At 40.0% G+C, this 21,668-nt stretch overlaps 1 protein-coding gene across 3 annotated transcripts in view; it reads left to right on the top strand.

Moving 5' to 3' along the window:
- Positions 1–21,668, top strand: part of LOC126397681 (rho GTPase-activating protein 21-like) — a 108,303-nt gene that overhangs the window by 56,134 nt on the left and 30,501 nt on the right. For all 3 annotated transcript variants that reach the window (XM_050056611.1, XM_050056609.1, XM_050056610.1), the window contains 3 exons: positions 1,476–1,664; positions 6,960–6,981; positions 20,341–20,433. In XM_050056611.1, the coding sequence (XP_049912568.1) occupies positions 1,476–1,664; positions 6,960–6,981; positions 20,341–20,433 (304 nt within the window). The remainder of the gene's footprint in view (positions 1–1,475; positions 1,665–6,959; positions 6,982–20,340; positions 20,434–21,668) is intronic.

Below are 21,668 nucleotides of genomic sequence, written 5' to 3'. Positions count from 1 at the left end.
AAATGTGGCTTATATGACAGTCCCTATTATTTTGACAGATATTGTGAACGCTGACATTAACCACCAACTTAGAAACAAAATTATTTGACTGCATTTTTGGCCTCTGTCACCAGCCGTTTTTATCTGAGGATACCAGCTGTGTTGACTGAAATGACTTTTTTTTCCCGTGTTTGCAAGCTGAAACTCATTTTGGTGTCTTATTCAACAGCTTGTAGTGAATGTGATATATTATATATCTATATACCCACCGTTTAGACAGAGCGCAGTAGCAGAGGAGATCAGTTTGCTGGTACTTGAGACCAGTTTTATTTAACTGGTGATGACAGTAAGAGTCAGGAAGTATTTTGAGCTCTATGACACTCACTGTATGTGGACTAAAATTATAGAGAAGTCCAGAAAATGACACAGTTAATCAGCAGAGTAATCCCATTACAAACTAATGATGTGGTAGTGATGGGGGATTTTGTTTAGACATTTGATTTTAGGTATATAAAATATGTTTATGTGGTTTGAGGAGGGTAACTATGTCTTACAATTCTTATTATCTACATTTAACATCCAAATCAGCCACTGTGATGTTATCAATCTGCCATAGTGTTTATAATGATAGACAGCAGAAAGATTGCTGGTCAAACATGTTTCACATACTCAAAAACAGCCTTTTGTAGCAGGTTATAGTCGACAACCAATGTGCTATAATCTATTTATACAGCAGAAACACCCTACAGCATATCTTTTATTAATAAACCCTCTTGTTTTCCTCTTTTTCTCATTCCCACAAGCGCAAACCTTGACCACAAATGACACCTTGGCAGAAACAACAGCCTGATAACTGTGAGAAATCACTGTCAGGGGATTTCTTGTGTTTTTAAATCAAGTTGATTAATAAGACGTATGCTTAGCTCTGGGCTGTTTCATTTGTGAAAACACACTTGTCTTTGTTGTAGCAAACCCACTTTCTTTACACAGTTTCCAGGGATGAAGTGACTATACTTTTTTTGTGGCTGTGAGTTTATTCTCAATAGTGAACATGTGGAAATGGCAGTATTACTATTAGTGCGTCATTGTTTTCACAACCACGTTTGATTTCTTTGTTGTGGAGCGGTGCATCATTTACAGCAGTGGTTTCCAAACTGGGTGGTCAAGACTGCCCGAGGGGATATAAGATAAATTTCCTGGGAGGCGGTGAGGATATGAGGGGGAACAAAGAAAAAAACATTTGTTACACAAAGTTATGATTATTTTCTCATGACTTTTAACTTTTTTTTTATTTATTTATTTATTTAACTGTAACTGATAGCTTCTCATCTTCTCATCTAGATCTCAAGCAAATAAGTGTATTTCGCTAAATGAATTATGATTAAAATAAGTCTCTTAAAATTGTTCCTCTTCTTTCATGTTCTGTCCATATCAACACCACAGTTTATGTCCTGATGATCAACACTGATATACCTGCTTTTTGTTCCTTCTCTCAGGCCAAGCAGAAGGATGGGCGCAATCAGAGCGAGGCATCGGCTTTGGCTTCTCCCGGGCCCGAGGAGGAGCCTTTTTCCTGGCCGGGGCCCAAGACGCTTCACCTGCGCCGAACCTCCCAGGGCTTCGGCTTCACACTGCGACACTTCATCGTCTACCCGCCTGAGTCTGCCGTCCACAACTCTCTGAAGGTGATATAACGTCATCTGTTACCAAAACAAGCATCATACCATCTAATGCAATTTAGAGCTCAGTAATAGTTTAAAACAAGCAATAAATTCTGACAGTTGAAGTAAGAAAATACACAAAGTAAATAACCTTTTGTTGAAACAAGTGATGTCAGCCTCAGGCCAGTAGGAGGATCTGACTTAATGTAAAACACTGTCATAAAAACAAACTTTGTATCAGAAGCAGATGAAATAATCTCAGACAACAGGCAGGATAATGAAATTAAAGGGAATAAAACTTGATTTTGACTTGTATAGCTTCAGGAAAAAACATATTTTCAGACTGAAATTACCCAAGTAGCAACTGTACAATATGCATTTGATTGGACACAGTAAATCAATGTTCTATACTCTTGAAAGATGCAACCTATTTCAACAATATTAAAAAGTATACGCATTTGTTTACAACTTCGATTGAATCATTCTCCAAATTCCAGTCACTTTGTTTATTTTGTCCCCTGTGCTAACTCTGGCCTTGCTGACACGGTTCTGAAAATTATAACTACTGGTCAGTGTTCCAGATTATAATCATAAAATGTGACTTCATTTAGCTTTTTAGTGTCTGCAGTGATTAGAAGACACCTGATTTGTGTGACACGAGGGGGAAAACACAGTCAGAATCATGACTTTCAGCTGCTGTTTGAACTCAGTCCTAAACAAACACCTCAGTATTTAGTGCTGTTGGGACAGTAGAGATGTGTCCCAGTTCCACACTACTTATTAATTACATACAGTATGAACTATTCATCATATTTATCATGTTTTTGCTGTTCTGAGATCTTCCTGAAGGTGTTTTACCACCATCCGCCACTTGTTGTAATTCCTTCCAGCTGTGAGGAGCTCCTCAATTTCCTTTGTGCAGTAGAGTTGTGAAGAGGGAGGAAGTGTTTTCTCCCTGTTCTGCATTCCCGTTTCAAATGTTTCTATTAACAATGTCCACAATGTGAATGGACACAGAAACAAGTAACGATTGTGTAAGTTTACTGTATCTTAATAAACACCTGTTTTAATTATTTTAACTTGGCAAATGGCACCAAATACTACAATACCCACACGTTTTGGTTGTTGTTGCCATGGAGAAGAAGCCATTTAGCATTGCAAATCAGAGCTGTAGCAAATTCGAAATGCTTCATCACAAAATATGGTTGCACAGTTGCTGAATTCATCCAAAACTGGCCCAGAATTTAAAAGTAAAGCTAAAAATTGTGAGCTTCTTCCTGCCGTAAGCAGCATTTTCAGCTTGGCAATTGGATGTCGTTCACTGAAATGTGCCTTTGGGGTCATAGTTAAGATCTCACCTTATATTTTTGTGTACGCAAGCTGGTACCTTTGACTTTTTTATTTAAAAAGCAGTGTTCCTGCTGTGAGTCATGTAATATCGTCGACAGAACAAATTAATGAGGCTACCACTTGCTAAACTGGGGTGGCTCCACACACTGTAGCTTCTCCCACTTTACATTTCTATAGATTCTGGAAGAGCTGCATTGATTAGTTGAGTAGTTTATCGACAGAAAGTGAAACTATCTTAATATTAGTTTTATATTTATTTGGCTTATCTTAACTTAAAGGTATTCTACTCAGGAATTGTCGGGTACAGTTTGTAGACCCACTCTCTAAATTGCTTGTACATACACTGAATGATACTGCACTATTGTAGAAATATTACATTTGTTGTAAAGGAAAAGCCAATACCATGGCAAGCGAACTAAGCTGACCACCGGCATCTACCTGTCCAACAAAAACAGGCCAACACCGCCTCACTTTTCTTCCTCATCATTTCCTTCAGTGCTCACCAGTGAAAGTGAAAGCCGACCCTGGATTCACTCTGATTTTGGAATGAGCTTTGTCCGCTTGGCGTTCTGCCTCGTTATATTTGCATTTTTTGGTGCTGTATCTGCGATTTTTGTAGCTTCCTCTTGGTCTGGCACCTGGTCCTTACCTTATCTGCGTACTGTTATTGGCTGGGGGTGCATGCTTCGAAATGTCCTGAACACAGCAAAGTAAGAAGTAAATAATACAGACAGAGAGTCGCTGCAAGAAAATACACCTCCCAAGTGATGAGTGAGAGGGATTACTTCTGTTTTAGTTAGTACATCTTTTTGGAGGGAGAATCCTGCGTAGTTATTTTTAACGATAAACTATTCGATTAAAGGAACAGATTTTGTTTGCATACTAATGTATTTGATTATTGTTTTTTTAAAATTTAGCCACTTTGCCAATATGGACATACGACACACCTGTTTGAAAATACAATGAGTTGTCGTGTCCTGTCACTGATGCAGAAATGCAGAAAGGTTTTTTTTTTTTTTTAAGAGCCGCTCCGACTCGTATCATCCCACCTGGGAAGCCTGCCAGCCGTCCTCTGGATAACATCAGCACCAATCTGCCCTTTGGTATTAATCCTGACGTTACAGCACTTCCGGCTCCTAATGCACAGACGAGCACAGACTAACACACACTAAAGGGCTTTTGGTAAATACAACAGGCTTTCTTTAATGGGAAAATGTGCCGGTGTTTCGAGTCAGCTTTCCCAAAGCTTATCGCCGCCTCCTGACTGTTCGTTTTTTTAAAGTGATAATTCAGGATAAATTGGGTTTACTTTTCTCTGAAGTGTATTTTGACAGCCTCTTCAGTTTGCACAGAAGGATTTCCTACAAAGTTAGCATAGTGCTTTCTGTTTATAGCTTTTGGCTTCGGTTCTGCATGTTGTAAGAGAAACTGTGGCACGACAGTTCTTCAGACATTTCTGTAACCAAAAAGAGAGACAGTATCTCCCAGAGGCCTTCTTGGGTATCACAGTGTTTTTTCGGACACTTTCAAGTTCATCCTTGCTGTTACTTAATAAAAGGATATGAAGTTTTTGTGGGCTTGAATTGAACTGACATTAGCAAGTTTGTTCTCTTTAAAAGCCTGGCAGTCTTAGATGCATACCATGCAAAATGAAGGCAGTGAATTAATCTTGAAACACTGGCAGCTCCTGACAAAGCAGAATTTAGCTTTTAGTCTCCTATAAGAGGTTGCCATTATTCTTATTTATGTATGCAATAATTCTGAGACACTGATATATAGTATTACACAACTGAAGCTATAGTTTGTCTGCCTTTCAGCTGACTGTCTCGAGTCTGCTGTGGGTTTCTTATCATAAGACGTGATTCTGGGAAATATTCAAACTTAAGCTTTAAATTTTCAATCCGTCAGGTCACACTCACTGTAAACCCAAACCAGTTCCCCCATTACGTAACTCAAACCAACAAGGGGAGGGTAAAAAAAATAAAATCCTCATCTTCTACATTCATCACATTTCAGTGTAATTACTTTCAGGTCTTGGATTGGAGATCTTGATTAATCGCAGTTTGGGGATATTGGGGTTAGTTTGAAGAGGGTCAGAGCGTCTTAAGGAAAGCCCTGGGAGAGCAGGGAGTCTTTAAAGATACAGTGGAGAACATATGTGTCACTGAGGGGAGGTGGATTAAAGCAGGAGCGTGTGGATTTTAACTGAGCCTCGGAGGGAAATTAAAGTTTTATGTGTTGAGGAACAGGAAAAAACACAAATGTGGCTATGAAGTGGCTTGTGGAGGAGTCTTGTCCCCTCTTGTGTCTAGATTGCCACAATAATTTAAATGTAGCAATTCTAAATGATAATTAATGCTTCTGTTTTTCTCTATGGCTCATCTCATCCATCACTCAGTGCTGGGAGAGTCCCTCTATGGCAGCAGTTAACTATTATTTGGAGTAACAATTGATTTCTCTTTAAAATGCCAGACAACACTGTTATGCTCATTTCAGGTACATAATTGTATTTTGGGGCTTCTACTAGAACATTTTTACATGCTTTAATGTTCAAAAAACACTTAATTTTCCTCATACTGTCTGTGCAGGATCACCTGTATTGACCCTCTGTCTGATACAGTCTATTTTAGCCCCGTCTCTTTAAGCCTCCCCTACAAAAAAGCCCAGTCTACTCTGACTGGTCAGTGTTTCCAGGTCTACTGTATCATGGAATCTCTGCACCACCATGATGGTAACAGAGAATAGTGACACTTTGTTCCATGGAAAAACACCAATAAAACTTCTAAACACAACCAGACATGCCCCAGCAGGAATATGATCCAAAATCAGAGAGAAATTTGCAACATTGTTGACCAAGATTGCATGCTTCTCTGACGTTAGCATGTTGCTACATGTAGCAGTGTAGGCTACGTAATGTAAACTCCTTTGTAGTTTGCCTGCAGCAGATGACCACATAAAGAAATCTGTCACAAGCTGACATCAGCTTGTCTCAAAAGTAGTAAAATTATACTATTCATGTCCATGTGGTGACTGTAAGTCCAATATTCACTCTCTTTTAGCTCTGTTTTGGTCTGTACTCAGGGAAATATCTGGTACTTTAACTGCCTAATGCTCCACTATGTTCACAAACTGTATCTAGACTGAACCAAAATGGTAATGTTAAGGGCTGGACAGCTAAACAAAGACTGAAACTCACTGCAAAGCTCCATAAAGAGGTACTGATTCACGTGATAATTCATGAGTGACCCTTTTCATGTTGTTTACACATTGTGATTTGATATTGTTGTTATAGAAATATGAATTATAGCTGCTTTAAAAGTTTTTTTTTTCTTTTGAATGATGAGGAATGTTTTTATAGGTGGTTCTAAATGGATTGTTGTCTTATAGTATAATGATTGTGGTCCTTCCTCCTTGTATGGTTATTTAAGTGATTGTTTTCCATTTTGTTGCTATTGCTGTTAGGTTACCATTTATGTGTTGTAAAGTTGAGTGCAGAAATTGGCCTGAATTTGGCAACTATTTATGTATTTTCTCTTTCTTTTAACTTCTGTAATTTGGTCAGCAGACCCTTTTTTGTTTTGTGGTTTGTTTTGTTTTCATGAAGCAAATAAAAAACAATTGGAAATCACTGAGTCCAAAACAATTTGTTTTGTCCAAACAATAGTCAAACCCAAATATGTTAGATACACAGAAATAAGAAAGAGAAAAACTGGAAATTGCCTCTTTTTCGGCAAATATTTAGCAGTTTTCTTTATTAGTGACTCAAATTATTAATAGATTAGGAAACCTGTTATCATTCTTGTTTGGAATGGGGTGGGAAAAATTACATGTATTTTTTATGTAACATATGATGTAAAATGTCTTTCATCATTTATATGCATAAGATTGATAAGGAATCTAAAACCGGAAGCTCTTGAATGACATTAAATTACATATCTGACATTGAATTTCTGTCTTCTTCTCTTGCAGGATGAAGAGAATGGCAGCCGAGGTAAGTGTTGAAATGAACCTTTTTTAAATCATTGTATGCATTAGAGATGCACTCTGTGATCTAGGACCTCAGGTGTGACAATAAGAGCAGTACAGAAACCATTTACTCCTTGCTATTCTTCAGTAACTCCCCAGAATAGGGCTCAAATTAGGATTGACAGTCCATTACTCCAATGTATTCTCACTTCATATAGATTGAAATAGATGCATGTTGATGATTCTTAGTGCCTCAGTCAGAAAAATGCATTAGCATTGGCAATTCAGTCCCATCATTAGCTCTTGAAATGCACAGATTGACCCTGTGATGGTGCTGGAGCCAGTGTAAACAACATGTTGCAGCTTAAGCTTTTTTTTCTGCAGAGAGGCGGTGTCGTGCTGCACTTTGGTGCTTAAAGCTTTGCTGTTCAGAGTGGCAGTCGGAGCTTTGCTGTTAGCCTGGCAAGGCCTCGGCATTCCTCAGAGCATCCAGCTCGTCATTCCGGTCCCTCAGTATTCTGCTCACGTCTGCAGCCCAGCATGAATGCAGGAGAATTGCTCTGCTGCACTTCTTAAACAGCCCTGCTTCTCACGTCTGTGTGGCATGCAGAAACACAAAGCACGTGTATGTGGGCCCCTATAAACATACTCAAAGACTGAACAGCAACAGTATGGTCTTAAAGGATTAATCCATTGCATTTTTATGTAAATAAATATCCACTTTTTGGAAAAGAGGGATGTTCCCTTTACCCCAGTTACATGTAAGCCTTTGTGTTTTCTCATCTAAGCTCAGTGTTTGATAGATCTGATACCTCTCTGGCAGCAGCAGCAGTTTCTCTGTCTGTAATAAAAATGAAAACAGGAGAAGATAATCATCATTATCTGTTTGTTTAACTTGTAATGAACCCAAAACCCTACCAGGTGTGATTCAGTGAATTGTTATGGCATGAGTGGACAGTCAAAGTGAAGAGTCCAGGGTTAGAGGAGGGTGAGCACAGCGCTTTGTGATAATTCTGACTCTTAAACGCCTCTCAACGGGAAATTGAGAGATTCCTGTAAGTGTCCCTCATCATCCCTCTTGGCCCTCGGTGTCACATTCCTCACACTACCCCCCCTCTCCACCCATTTTAACTCCTCCGTGTCCGCCCGCCTCATTCAACACAGGCCTCAAAACATTAAACAACCCACACATGAGGGCCCTGCTGTGGCAAGAGGAAACCCTACAGGGAATTTGTGTGGCTCCACATTCTTGAACTTAAATTCCTTTTTGTGGCTCTACCTGAAAGAAGTCATGTATGTGCGATTGTGTGCGTGCCTAAGTCATTAAATAGTACGTGGTAAATGCATGAGAACCATTCACTGCAGCGCTCAATAGATGGTGAATAACGATCCTTGCCTGGAGAATCCCCCCTGCTGCCACAGGAAGTCTCTTGGCTCACTTCCAGTCTCTCATAAATCTGTCTTTGCCTCTCAGCAGGCTCAGAGACCCGGTGGTGATGACGCTGACAGGTAATAGGGCCACAGCTGATAGCGAAAAGGGCAGCTAAATTAATCAAGACTAAACATTTGTAATAGGAATAACAATTAAGTGATACCATTCTCGTGAAGGTCGTAACATGGTCGCTGTCCTGTGAAAGCCCTGTATCTCCAAATCTAGTGATTTTTCAGGTATCCTGAAGGACTGGAAATAATTTAATGTCTGAAAGGAGAACTTCACCCCCCATATGACCATTTGTTTATCAGTGACTCAGCCTGTCTTACATGGAATTTGTGAGGAAAACTCGAAGACAAAGAATCCAAAAATGGAGAAAATTCTTGATGAATTGAAGTCATAACAATCGACGTTCAACAACAGCAAAACAATATCAAAACTTCCATTTAAAAACTCTCCCACAAGTCGGCAGTATAATCCAAGTCTCATTTATCCACTCGTATGTTCAGTGCTTCCCAAACAGACAGCCCGTTTCGACAGAGAACTAAACTAAAAGTGAAATTTATCTATGCCCTCCTTAAAGCCAGACTCCATTCACAAAAACAACAATTTTACCTAGCTGAACACGGGAGCTGCTGGTCTACCACGACCTTGATCGCTTTGTGTTATTTTGTGACTTTGATGTTTTAAATGGTAGTTCAGATTCACCAATCAATTCATCATTCCTGACCTATCTGTCATGGATCAACATGTAGCCACGGAGAGACGGAGGGCATCAAAAAGAGATTTGGTATATCTTTTAACTCCCAGACATGTAGCTTTGGTGGTTGCTATCACAGCAAACTGACCACACCCTGAAACACCATAACATCATTGAAAAACTGCTTTCTTCAAGCCATTTTTTTTTTACTTTAATCCTTACTCGGAATGCTGAGTTTCTATTTTATCTGGAGCATCAACTTCCAAAAGTTTTAGGATTATCCGCCATACTTGCATACATACCGTTAGTCAATTTGGTTTCCTTTTCTCCTTCTACCCCCTCTGGCTGTTGACGTACAACACATCACATCCGGGTTGCCTGTGCAGGAAAGTTGCCAGACACTACAACTCTGGCTTACTGGTAAATACAGAGAGCTTTCCCAGGCAGCAGTAGGCTTAATTAGCATAGTGTGAACCTGTTTGGCAGAGGCTTCAATGCAACAGATGTCCATTTATTTGTTAAAGACCCGCACTTTAGCTTTAAAGAGAAAAGCTGCATTCTGCAGATTTCTCTAGTTTTCTGTGCCTGAGTCAGGTCTGTGATGTTCGCTGCAGCCTCCCGGCCTCCTCAGCGCTCTGCAGTGCAGTTTATTTGCTTGACTCTGGGCCAGTGTGTGATGAGGCTGTTGGTGTTTGGAGACAGAGAGAAAGAGAGGGGGGGCGCGTGCTGACCGCATGTTGACTAGCTGGGTGTTGCCGCTGGAAACACTTCAAACCTCCAGAAAACACACACACAGACAGACCCACAGAGACTGACGTAGATAACATAGATAAACAAACGTAAACATTGATGTACAGTGTGTAGGTGCATAGTGGAAACATGGGAACAGAGTGTGTGTGTCAAGTATGGATCTGTTTATTTCCTTTCACAGCGGTTGTCTACATACCAAATCTTCCTCTCTATCTCACTTCCTCCCTTCTTCCCTCCCTCCTGTCTCTGTCTCTCCCTTTCCTGTATCTCTTTCTCTTCAGCTGTGTATTTTAGCAAGCTGTTGAAGGGTAAAATCCGAATGAGGCGTTTGGTGCTATGCTTATGAAGCTGTGGTGCCTCCGCAACATAAAAAAAATTCCTCCATCTGTTCAAATATTTGTTTTTCATTCAACGAGAAACACTTTTCTCTGCAGATACCAGATTTATTTCCCCACTTTTTTTTGTGTGTGTCAGATTTTGCTTCTTTCCCATAAAGTCTGCAGAGGGAATGTAATGCAGCACAAGCAAACAGAATTCCCCAGTATTCTCCAGTGTGCTTTTCAATGCCCCACCTTCTTTAACAAAGCTGTGTCCAAAGTTTTGTCTTTCACTTCTTTTTTCCTTCTCTCTACTCCTTATTCTATCCTCTAACCTTCCTGTCTTCCTTTCCCTTTCTGTTTCTTTCCATGTCTGTTTTCTTACTGCCCTCCTTGACTTTTTGACTTTTCCGGTGTGAGTTTTGTTACCATTAGGCCTTACGCTGAACTCCCCAAATCTAGATTCATTAAAGTGTTTTTTTTTTTTTTCTTTTTTAATTCTGGCTATGAGTAGTTTTCCCCACCGGTTTTTTGTCTTGAGTGTGAGTAGTTGTAAAGCTGACAACTTGTTTATTTATAATGACATGCACCCACATAGAAGTTGTTAAGATCAAGACTTGAGTCAAAGCTTTTTTTAAGGCAATACAATTGACCATATGCCCCCTTTACTAAGTAATGCTATGCTTATATTCCCCCAACTATTTTCTTGACATTTTCGTCAGATGACAGTGTAGAGGCATAGACTATATGAAATAATGGACATAGCTACGGTGACATCACCCATGGGTTTGAAGCCACTTTGTTTTTTGGAGCCATATTTTGGCAAGAAGCTGGGGCTATCAAGATACGAGGGGTGGATCTGACTGAGAAGCCATGGACACTGTCAGCAGACAGGCTGTCACTCAGAACGGCCCACCCTTAATTATGTGTTATTTTAAGCCTTAACAAAAGTTAAATGGGTGAGTTATATAAAAATTCAACCACTGTACAGTTGTCATGAAGGGGGAAATTAGCTATAGAGACCAAAACCTTCTTGTACCAGGCTGTAAACATGTTCATTTCTGCTGTAAAGTCAGGCATTTTAACATGGGGGTCTATGGGGATTGACTCACTTTTGGAGCCAGTGTCAAGCGGTCATTCAAAGAACTGCAGGTTTTGGCACTTGCGTGTTAGCTTCATTTTTAGCCTGGGAGGCTGCAGTTTGTGTCGCGGCAGCCTGGAAATGGTGGAAAAGCGAGAGAAGGGGATGACATGCAACAAAGGTCCAAAGGCTGGAGACGAACCTGGGACGTTGTGGTTATGTAGCATGTACTGTAACCACGTGGCTTCCAAGATGCTCTCCTGCTAAGGTTTTTATTCTCATATATGCAGTTTAAAGTTATGATAATGGTAAATTTAAAACTAAAATCCAGGCCAATTTTACAAACATTTAGTTTTAGATTTCACAGATAGATAAAAGCAGGCTTTTCATTTCTAGCTGACAAACATACATTTTGCTAAAAGTCTGCTTGTCTCAGGCAAAAAGTTAGCATCAGTTGATGATCTATGTAAAAAACAGGATTGTTCTTGTGTAGAGCTAGTCAGTTCTTGTATTATAAGTAGGATAAGGAAAACTGCCAGATTGATAATATCATTATGATACTTTGTGCGGGTAATAAAAGAAGAGGCTTTCAGGAAGAGGACAAACAGATGTGTTTTGCCAGTGTAACACTATCTCTCTAATGTTGGCTGGGGTTGCTGGGCTGAAACTTGGCCAAATCTGCTAACCTTAGCCTAAACTCTGATAGAGTAGCAATCAGGACCAGCTCCCACACTGTGAGGAAATCCTACAGAGTGAATGTGCTGTTGTTAATGCGGCTTTTTAACCTGTAATCCCACAAATGTATGTAGTTAGTGCTACTGTAGGTAGCCTGCTTGTTAGCTGAAATGCTAACGACTGCAACTGACAGATAAACACACAGTTTAATCCTTTCTTTACACATGTGCTCTTGTGTTTATGTATATTGGAAAGACTAAAAAAAACAGACACCACCCACTACATTCACGGCCAGTTGACTCATTTCACACATTTCTTAAGGCAAGAGCCAGAATTTAGGATAAAATCACCCCATCTGTCTCCAGATGTTTGTCACTTGTTCCCTCAGTTGAACTCAAACTCCCTTGGTGGATAATTTGGCTTGTTTTACAGAAAGAAAACAAAACACTGGATCCACTTTTTTTTGCTGTGTGGTCAGTGCATATCCTCTCTCCCTTGGGTGGATTTTGGTATTTGGAGTTCCTAGAAAAAAAAGTGATGGAAAGTACTCAACCACCTTCCTGTCTGTGGTGGAAAAAACACCAGGTGTGTGTGTGTCTGTGTGTTTATGTGAGAATCTGTTGTGATGTAGTGGTGCTGTCGGGCATGTGTTTCTACATCAGCATGTTTCTCCTAGGTTAGTGTTACAGTCATGGAAGTGACTCATTGTGAAGCTCTCCATTAAGTTATCCCTGCTGAGTGATACATGTACATGTACAGTTGCATATTACTCTTTATTTGGTTTGTGCACCTTGTGTTTATGATATTTTATCAGATATAGATTTATTGGTAGTGGTGTATATAGCAGCCAACATACACTTTATGGTATTGAAAGTTTATTGTAGGAAATATGCTTTGCAGAAATGCCATAGTTATTTCTGAGGTAATTAACAGTTTAACAAAAACATCTTTTCTTAATGTCCTTGCCTTAGTGTTTCTTTCAGAACCTTCCACCACATCTCTTCCTTAGCTGACAGCTTTTTGCTCCGTTGTCATGGAAATAGCGCAGTTGTCTCTGTCCTTGGTCACTAGTCTTTGCAAGGACACTATAAAAGAAGAATTGAGGAGCCAGACTTTGGTGTCTAGTTTTATTGGAGTCAATGGGGCAGGTACTATAACCAAATCACACTATAACCCATCATATCTTTGTTGCTTCAAGTCTGACTGAAAAATTCCACCAATTAAAAACACACATTACATGATGCTTTGTGACATTTTTTAAATCTAATTATGCACGTTTGTCTTCCTTGTTATTGGTCTCCAAACAGATCATGTCTCAGTCTAGCAGCTGCATCTCAAGCTGCTGTTGGATCCAAGATTTCTAAGGATACCTACTATTAGCGGGTATATGTATGCGGTGATCAATAAGTAACTAAACTTGGACCAAACAGGGACTTAAGAGACGTCTGTGATTTGTTTGGAGCCCAATTGGAGCATCATGTAATGTGTTTTTTTTTAATTTGGTGCAAGGATTTTTCAGTCAAAGGTGTAACTGCACAGACATGATAGGTTAGAGTGTGATGCGACTGCTGAGTGATGTGATTGCTGTGCCTTCCCCATTAACTTCAATAGAACGTGCACCAAAGTCTGGCTCCATGAACGCTGTCGCTGACATCATGTCCTTTCCCTCTTTAATAGATTCCTTGGGTCTCTGGTGTAAAATATGAATGAAGTATACTTAGCTGAGTCATGTAATGACAACTAAGCTGTCTTGGTGACAGTTGAGATAAACCAGGGGTCGCATGTAAAAGTTCTGGAAAAAGCTAGTAAGTGGACCTTGAGTTTTTTTGTCAGTAGTGAACTTTTCATGCCCAATGTTTATGTTCGAAACTGTTGAATAACCAAATCGATATATAGGCCTTGCCATTTAAAACAAATTTAATAAAGTCAAATATGATATAGGAAATAGGGTAAAATTTAATAGAAAAGTTTTGGAAAGTTTTTGGAAATTCATTCATAAAAATGTGTCGGACCCCTGAATCATTTTGTAGATACATTACAACCATATCTTTATCTATCAGCTGTTATACTCACTTTGCCTGAGCTGCTGTCACTTGCCATTGCTGTCATTTTTGTTACAGTGTAGCCCGGATGCTTGCTGAGTAACTGAGCCACACTGTAACAAAAATAATAACATGTCAAAAAGTGAGCATAATGGGCTACTAATTAAAAATGTGCAAGCTAGCTAAGGTTACATTGATAACGTACTGTAAATTTTTGGTGTAGATTGTCCACTTTGGATAGAGATAAAAAGCTGCTGGATTGGGAGCAGAAATGACAGATATTTCTCCAGTGGGTCCCTTGGCCACTCAAACATAAATCCCAGTAGGCTCTCTTTGTTTCTTTTGCGTCATCTGTTAAGTTTATTGTGCATACATTGAATTACAGCGTTGCATACTTCTGACTGTTTTCATCCTGGTGGATGATAAGTGTTTCAGGATTCAGTTGCCCTCTTTAGCTCTGTGTCCCTGTATGTTTATATAGTATTTTACAGTGGCTTCGAAAGTGGCTAAACCAAACTGTCCAAAATGGAAATTTTATCAGTCGGGCTATATTTCTTATATTCTTTGTGTAACTGCTGTTTAGAAATGCGCTAAATAAATCAAGTAAGCCTACTTATTTACTTACATGCAAAGACAAACAGTGGACTTAATGGTGTCTGCGATGTTGGGGACTTTAAACGGAAAGTTCAGATTTTTTTGAAGTGGGGTTGTATGAGGTACTTATCCATAGTCTATTCTGCTGCCTGCAGTAGATGGCTGTTGACACTGAGAGTATTTTCACCACTTCACCTTTCCGTCTGACAGTGATTTCCGGCGAGGAACTAAAGCCATTATATCACTTTCATTAAAGCCACGCTCCATTGAGAAAAACAGTGCGTTAATGTTGCTGAACACAGGAGCTGCTGGTCTACCATTGCCTCAATCAGTTATTATTTTGTGTTACTGTGTGACTTTGGCATCTAAAGTGGTTAGTTCAGATTCACTTAAGTCACACAATAGCACAAACAAATGAACTGATTAAAGCGGTGGTAGACCAGCAGCTCTTACGTTCAGTGAGCCAAAATGACTGTTTTTGTTAGTGGAGTCTGGTGGCTTTGTAGAGAACAAAGATGTGAAACTGAAGCCGTTAATGGCTTTCCTGTTGGAACGGGCTGTCTGATGGAAAGGTGAAACTGAAAATACTCTCAGCATAGTGTACATTTAATCTGTGATAGATTTTATTTTTTAGGTGGGACTTTTTTAGGTGGCTAAAATACGTTTTATTATTGTCCCTATTCACAGTACTACATCGCTTAGCTTCCCTGTCAGACTCCAGCCTGCTTCTCCAAACTGTGGCTGTACTGTGGCTGTTTACAAAGTGCAGCCATCACTGAAATAAAACATGTCCATCTGAGACTGGCACCTACACTTTGTTTTGCCATCTGACAAAGTCTATTGACACAGTTTGTGAGGATGTGGGTTTATTGCGTATTCCAAGGAGGTCAGGACTGGGCTACGCAGGTGTTTTAGCAGAGTTTAAGCTTTCAAAGTGAAGTTGTGTTTGGACTAGTTCTGTGTGTGAACTGCGCAGAGTGTTTCTTCGTGGGAATGGGAGAAAGAAAGACAGAATTACAGTATTTATTTTCATGATGGCTTCGTCTGCTGTCTTAAAGCAGTCTTTGAGAGTTTGACGATGAAAAAAGCAGGTCTTTTGAAGGAAGTTGGAGTTTATGGATTTATGTAAAGTGTACTTGTGCTTTGACCTTCCCACACTGTGGGGGGATACACTGTGCCAGGATTATGTGCCTCCCATTTTCAAATTTTTCTGCTGGAAGAGATCCGACACAGATAGCCATCTAAACACATACACAGTCCTCCTCCGCCTGTGTGTTTGGAAAAAAATTACTCCTCCTCTCAGTGTCAGAGCGAAGAACAAGCAACACATCTGCATAGGCTTTTGTATATTTTTGTATACTGGTACATTTGTATGTGGGTGTGGTGTTTGTAAATGTGAGAGTGACACAAATGGTAAAGAACAGCGAGTTGGAGGGAGAGGTATTAGACGAGGGTTAATGCAGTGAGCGGGCAGCGGGCCCAGCCCTCTGAAGAATAACATTATCTAACCCAAAACAACGGGGGAGCGGGGAGCTGGCCGACACAACCGGGCCCAGCTGTGCAGCCAGGGACGACAGCCAAACCAGAGCTTGTTGAGGCCAGAGAGCAGACATCCAGCCAATGGATGGCCGGTGACTGCTAGATCGGACCAGATAGGGTTGTATTAAATTTACAGTAAGGAAAAGAAAGATATTTTTTTGCTTCATATAATTGACACGAGTTGTGGTTCACATAGAGACATTATTTTGTTTTCCTGCGCTTTAAAACAAGAATGTGGAAGACGCAATAAAAGAGGTCAGTTTGTGGCTTTTTAAAGTCAGAGAATACAATCAGGGCTGCTACTTGAGTTTCAGTGATCCAAAAAATGATGGACAGTTCCAACACTTAGTTCAACTTGTTGTAAAGTGGTAAAGTGAGCAACTTACAGAGCGTTAGTGCTCGCTCATCAAAACAACTACCACATCCTCTCAATTTTTAAAAAATAAATGGAGTAAATGGTGCTTATTATCACGTGATTTCGCAGTTCCCACATGTGAGCTTGCGGCTCCGCTATGCGGCACAGCGCTCCAGAAAGTACGCGCCGTTGGTCGCTCCAAATCCGTGGTGCTGAGCAGAAGGAGTATGTGGACACTGGGGGTCATGAATCTTGGTGGTTTGCAACTCTATTCAGCAATGTCCACTTGTTGTCTGATCACCCTAGACACATGTTAATACCAGGTGTAAACAGGCTCTTGGATTTTGGATATCGTAACATCATATGCGTGGTTCTAGCTGTTCCATTGTTTGCCATTACCCACTTCGTCTTCATATCCACATTACTGATGATTATTTATCAAAAATCTTACTGCATGAATGTTTTGTGAAAGCACCAATATTCAACCCTACAATATTGTCACGATATCAACATCAAGGTATTTGGTCAAAAATAATGTGATATATGATTTTCTCCATATTGCTCAGCCCTTTTTACAATTAACAACTTTAGTAAGGGACAGTTTTAAGGTGCTAAATTAGGCTTAAAGTGTTTTCACATTTGTTTTGACTTATGTTGGTCTTTTAGATGCCAAATGATAAAGACTTTGTCACATTAAACTAAAGGAGGTGTGTAATAAAATAAAAAGTTAATTTATTTGGTTTACTACACTGGCATTTTACGTAATGCCACGCTGAATGGCATTGATGTGGTTAACTTCACTTATGTGTCATCTACTGCAGTTTGGGGAAAATAACCTAATTATTTAAACCTACTTTTAAGCGAAGTTCTGCTACAAGCCTGCACCTGCTTACTAGAGTGTAAAATGATGTAATGGCATGTAAATGTAGTGCCTTGTCCAATGGTGAAACATTTGCCCCAAGTACCACCCAAGAGTAGCTGAGGTTACTCAACACTCATTCTGTGTTTTGGAACAGACGAAGTCATTTTGAGGCAGGCTGATGTATTTCATTAATCCACACAGTAGTTTATGCTCTGGTAAGACAGTTGGGAGCATTAAAAATATCCAAAGCTTTAGATTTCCACATTTAATCCCGCTCATCCAGCTGCGTGGCATGGAAACTTCCAGAAATCCAATTTGTGCAGCAGAGTTGGAGCTCGGTGAGATTGGCTCGGGATTGGGAATTTGCAGAGTACACGGAGAGGGAGGAGGAGGGAAGAGGTAGAGCGAGCATTTGTTAACATCTGTACCTTCATCTCGGGTCAGTCCTGTCCTACATTGTGTCAGAGATGCTGCACATAAATGCATCAGTGCAGTCATGCTCTGTAAAGGGGCTGCAAGTTATTTCTATAGGTGAAGTTATTGTCATGTAATCAGCTACCAGGTCGTCTAGTAAGAGCATGAATGGAAATACAGTGTTGTCTTTAACAATTCTACTCGGTTCCTCACTATGATGAGTCATTTTATGCGCTGCACTGCCTTCTACTGGATCAAAAACAAGCCTGCAACTGAAAAACATCTCTGTCAAACCTTGAGTGTATTCAGTAATTCACAGTGAATGAACAGGGTAGGAATACAGTGGCACTTCAGAAGGGGTACATTGGCTACCTTTGATCTTTTATTTTGTAGAAATGTCTTTCAAGCAAAGGTTGTGCTGATGATTACAGTGTTTTTATAAGGTGTAAAAGGGCCAGAGTGTCAGTTTAAACTCACTTTGATGATGTTGCTCTTACATGCTTTTGGAAAGTTGAAATCTGAATCAAAACACGGGATGTCACAAATTTAAATAGTTTGCAGTAACTTTTTCTGCCACAGGAGGGAGGCAGCAGCGTGCATTAGCAAATGCATTGTATATCTTTTCATGCCATTATCACAAAGGGACATCTAAGGTGATCTGCTTACATTACAGCAGCTCATACTTTAAACATTGTCAAGTTTATGAACCCAAAAATATCTAAATGCAAGCTGGCCATAGTCAGGATTTTAAGGAAAGGGGTTACAGGTTTGGATTCCTGAACCAAGTTGAGCAATCTCATGATTAGCTCCTCAACTTTGAAGTTGCTCCTCAGCAACACTTTGAACCCACATCTGCTGCAGTCCAGCTGTTCAGGGCTCCACATAGCACTGGGTTATAAATGCACATACCTGCTGCCGCTGTGTAAATGTTGAAGCAGGGCGTTCATGAAAAGAGCATGCGTACTCAATCAGCGTTCCCTGAGGAAAGAACAGTGGGATGCTCTGATGTTGCACTTCCTCAAAGCCTGTGGCCTCTAAGAGGCAGCTGAGGCCAACTGAGATTGAGGCTTACTGCTCAGGGAAAAACGATTTGGCTGTTTTTAATCAGACACACAAACAGTCACTCCCTGTTTATTGCATGCACATAACTGCTATAAATAGATGTGAATCTTAAAGAAGTTAGTTGTGTTTTTTTTTTTAGTCTTGATTAGCTGGATTCCATCAGCTAGTTTGCCAAATGCACATCACACGACATGCCATGCTGTTCCTTCCCCTGTCATATGAGACCAAACTCCCCTGTGGTCTGTTTGCTTGTAGCCTTGTCAGCACACTCTGACCTCTCCTCACTGTCCTGTTCTGCAGCTCAGGACACATCTGACAGCAGAGTAGAGTCAGTGGGTGGGACAGTAATGTTTGGGATGTTAAGGAATACTTTGAGAAGAGGAAGAATTAGTTCCCCTGTTTGCTGTTTCATAAAACCCTGAAACTTATTTGTCTTAAATTACCAATTTCACTGAGAAAGAGCTTGTGTGTTTTGATTTAGAAATCTGAAAGTAGTTTGGATCAGAATTGAGAATAAGGCGATCTGCAGGGCTGTTAAATGTATCAATAAATCCCCCACACACTTTTTTTTTACTATTATTACTATTTTTTACATATTTAAATTGCATTGTTGGAGGGAGTCTGTGTTTTTCAGTGCCAACAACTGCTGTATAATTGATGTTCATTTGACAATAACCCTGAAAATTTTGTAGTAAAAGCCAATTAAGATGATTGAGAAGCTGTTAAGTTCCCCTAACCCTCAGACTGTAGACATGTTTTTATTTACTCAAAGAACAAATAAGTCTTGTGTCACATAAATAAAGGTTCTCCACATTTTGTCAGACAGGCATAATTCTGCATTCAGATATCTACTTCTTAATATTGACAACTCAGCTGTTGTCTTTCTATACAGAATGTCAAAAGAGCTTCACATTTTGCCCTCAAGTTGCGTCTTTTGGAGAAACAATACTTGCACTGTTCCAACATAACTACTGAATTCATGCTTTTATAAGTGCCTCTAGCAGTCATTTTTTGTTAGCGATTAATCTGCTGACGATTTACTGAATGAATCAGATAATATTTTGGTCTAAAATGCCAGCACAATGTCTTTGAATATTTTTCTGTGTGACCTACAGTCCAAAACCCCAAAAATGTCCTATTTATAATGACATAAGAAAAAGAAAAGTTAAAACCTCACCGCTGAGGAGCTGTAAAGTAGGGAGTGTTTGTCATTTTTGTTTTCAAAAGTAATTAAACTAATAGTTAAGATTTTCTGTTGATTAATTGAATAATTGTTTCAGCTTTACTGACAACTCAGCCATTTCCTTTAGATAAAACATAAGCAGAACTTAAAATTTTACTTTGAAGTTACCTGCTTACTTGACTTTACAACCAAGACATCCTCCAAGTTTGTATCATTTGAGTGAGCGAGAAAATGTGGAGAAACATGTGCACTGCTGTCACTCTTTCTGCAGTTAAATTTCCAGTTCTAGTGCAACATGGCCTAGTTCTGATTCTGCTGCTGCTTCTCTTCCTCACTGTGTGACCAATCGCCTCGCTGCATGTGCTCTCTTGTTGCCAGGGAGACAGCGGAACCGTCTGGAGCCAATGGACACCATTTTCGTCAAGCAAGTGAAGGAGGGAGGCCCCGCCCACGGAGCTGGACTCTGTACAGGTACACACACACACACACACACACACGTAACTCACACACACAGTCTCTATGGAGATCGCCACACTGCTTCTGATAACCGGCTGATCTTATGATTAACTCTGCCTGTCTCACATCTGACCTCAAAGCGCCGTTTGATGCCAAGATTTCTTCACGTTTGTACTGTAGGTAATTCCACCTCCTTGCAGCCCGCCAGGGAAAACAGATACAAGTTACAAAATAACAGATGGCTCCTTCGTGGGAGGTTGAACAAAGTGTAATATGCACACTGTTATTCCAACCTTCCCCTGATTCTGTTTTTTTTTCTACGACTTTGTTTTCTCTCTTATTGATTTGTGAATCACTTCTAATTTTAAGCAGCAGGGATAAAAATACTTATACTACCCCCCCTCGAGTGAAAAAGTGAATCAGCTCCTTCCAGTTTCTAGTGAAATGGAGGTGATAGCTGAAGCTCTGTCAGCATTATTGCCAGATTAGCACTCTGTATTACAGGAAATGTTAAGTGGGCTGGACAAGCCCTCTAAACTGTCTGCTTTTATCTGTTTGCTCTCCTCTCCTGGGATAAGGGAGTGCAGTGTTTTCCCACAATTATCCAGTTGCTCTCCTAAACTCACCTCGCCTCACTTCCTGTAAGATGGCCATCTTCAGAAAACTTGAATGGGGATGAATCCTTCGCATGGGGGGGCCTTCAAATAAACACGTATTGGTATTCTCCTTTTGATCTAAACACAGATGTGTGTTTGTGCTGGAAGCAGCAACTCCAGAGTGGTTTCTGTGGTCAATAACCATATTGACTGGATTCCAGATCTTTTTTTTTTTTTTTTTTTTTTTTTTTTTTTGGCTGAGCAGCTGGGTGAAGAAGTAAAGACATGTAGAGTAAGGGTGGGCCAATCTGGATTTTTGGGGTCGATCATGAATTGATGGAAGCAGTTTTAGCCATTAACAGGTCTATTTGAAATCTTTTATTTATTGTGAAGCATTATTTCACATTAAGTGCTGTCAAGAGCAGCCAAACCAACAGGCGGCGATATAACATAAACCCTAAAGCCACATAAAGAAAAAGAAAAAGATGTAGATATTGACCGATCAGCACCCTGATAAAAACTGTGACCTCATTCTGACGGCCAACTGTTCGTCAGTATAGTGGAAGTTACTATACATACCTGTGTAAACACGTAAAATGTCCTATTAGCAACCTTAGCGCAAGCACTAGTTTTGACACGTCCACCATTACACGA

Source organism: Epinephelus moara, chromosome 11 (genome assembly GCF_006386435.1).
Source record: "Epinephelus moara isolate mb chromosome 11, YSFRI_EMoa_1.0, whole genome shotgun sequence".
NCBI classification, from domain to species: domain Eukaryota; kingdom Metazoa; phylum Chordata; class Actinopteri; order Perciformes; family Serranidae; genus Epinephelus; species Epinephelus moara.
This window is presented reverse-complemented; position numbering and strand designations above follow the sequence as displayed.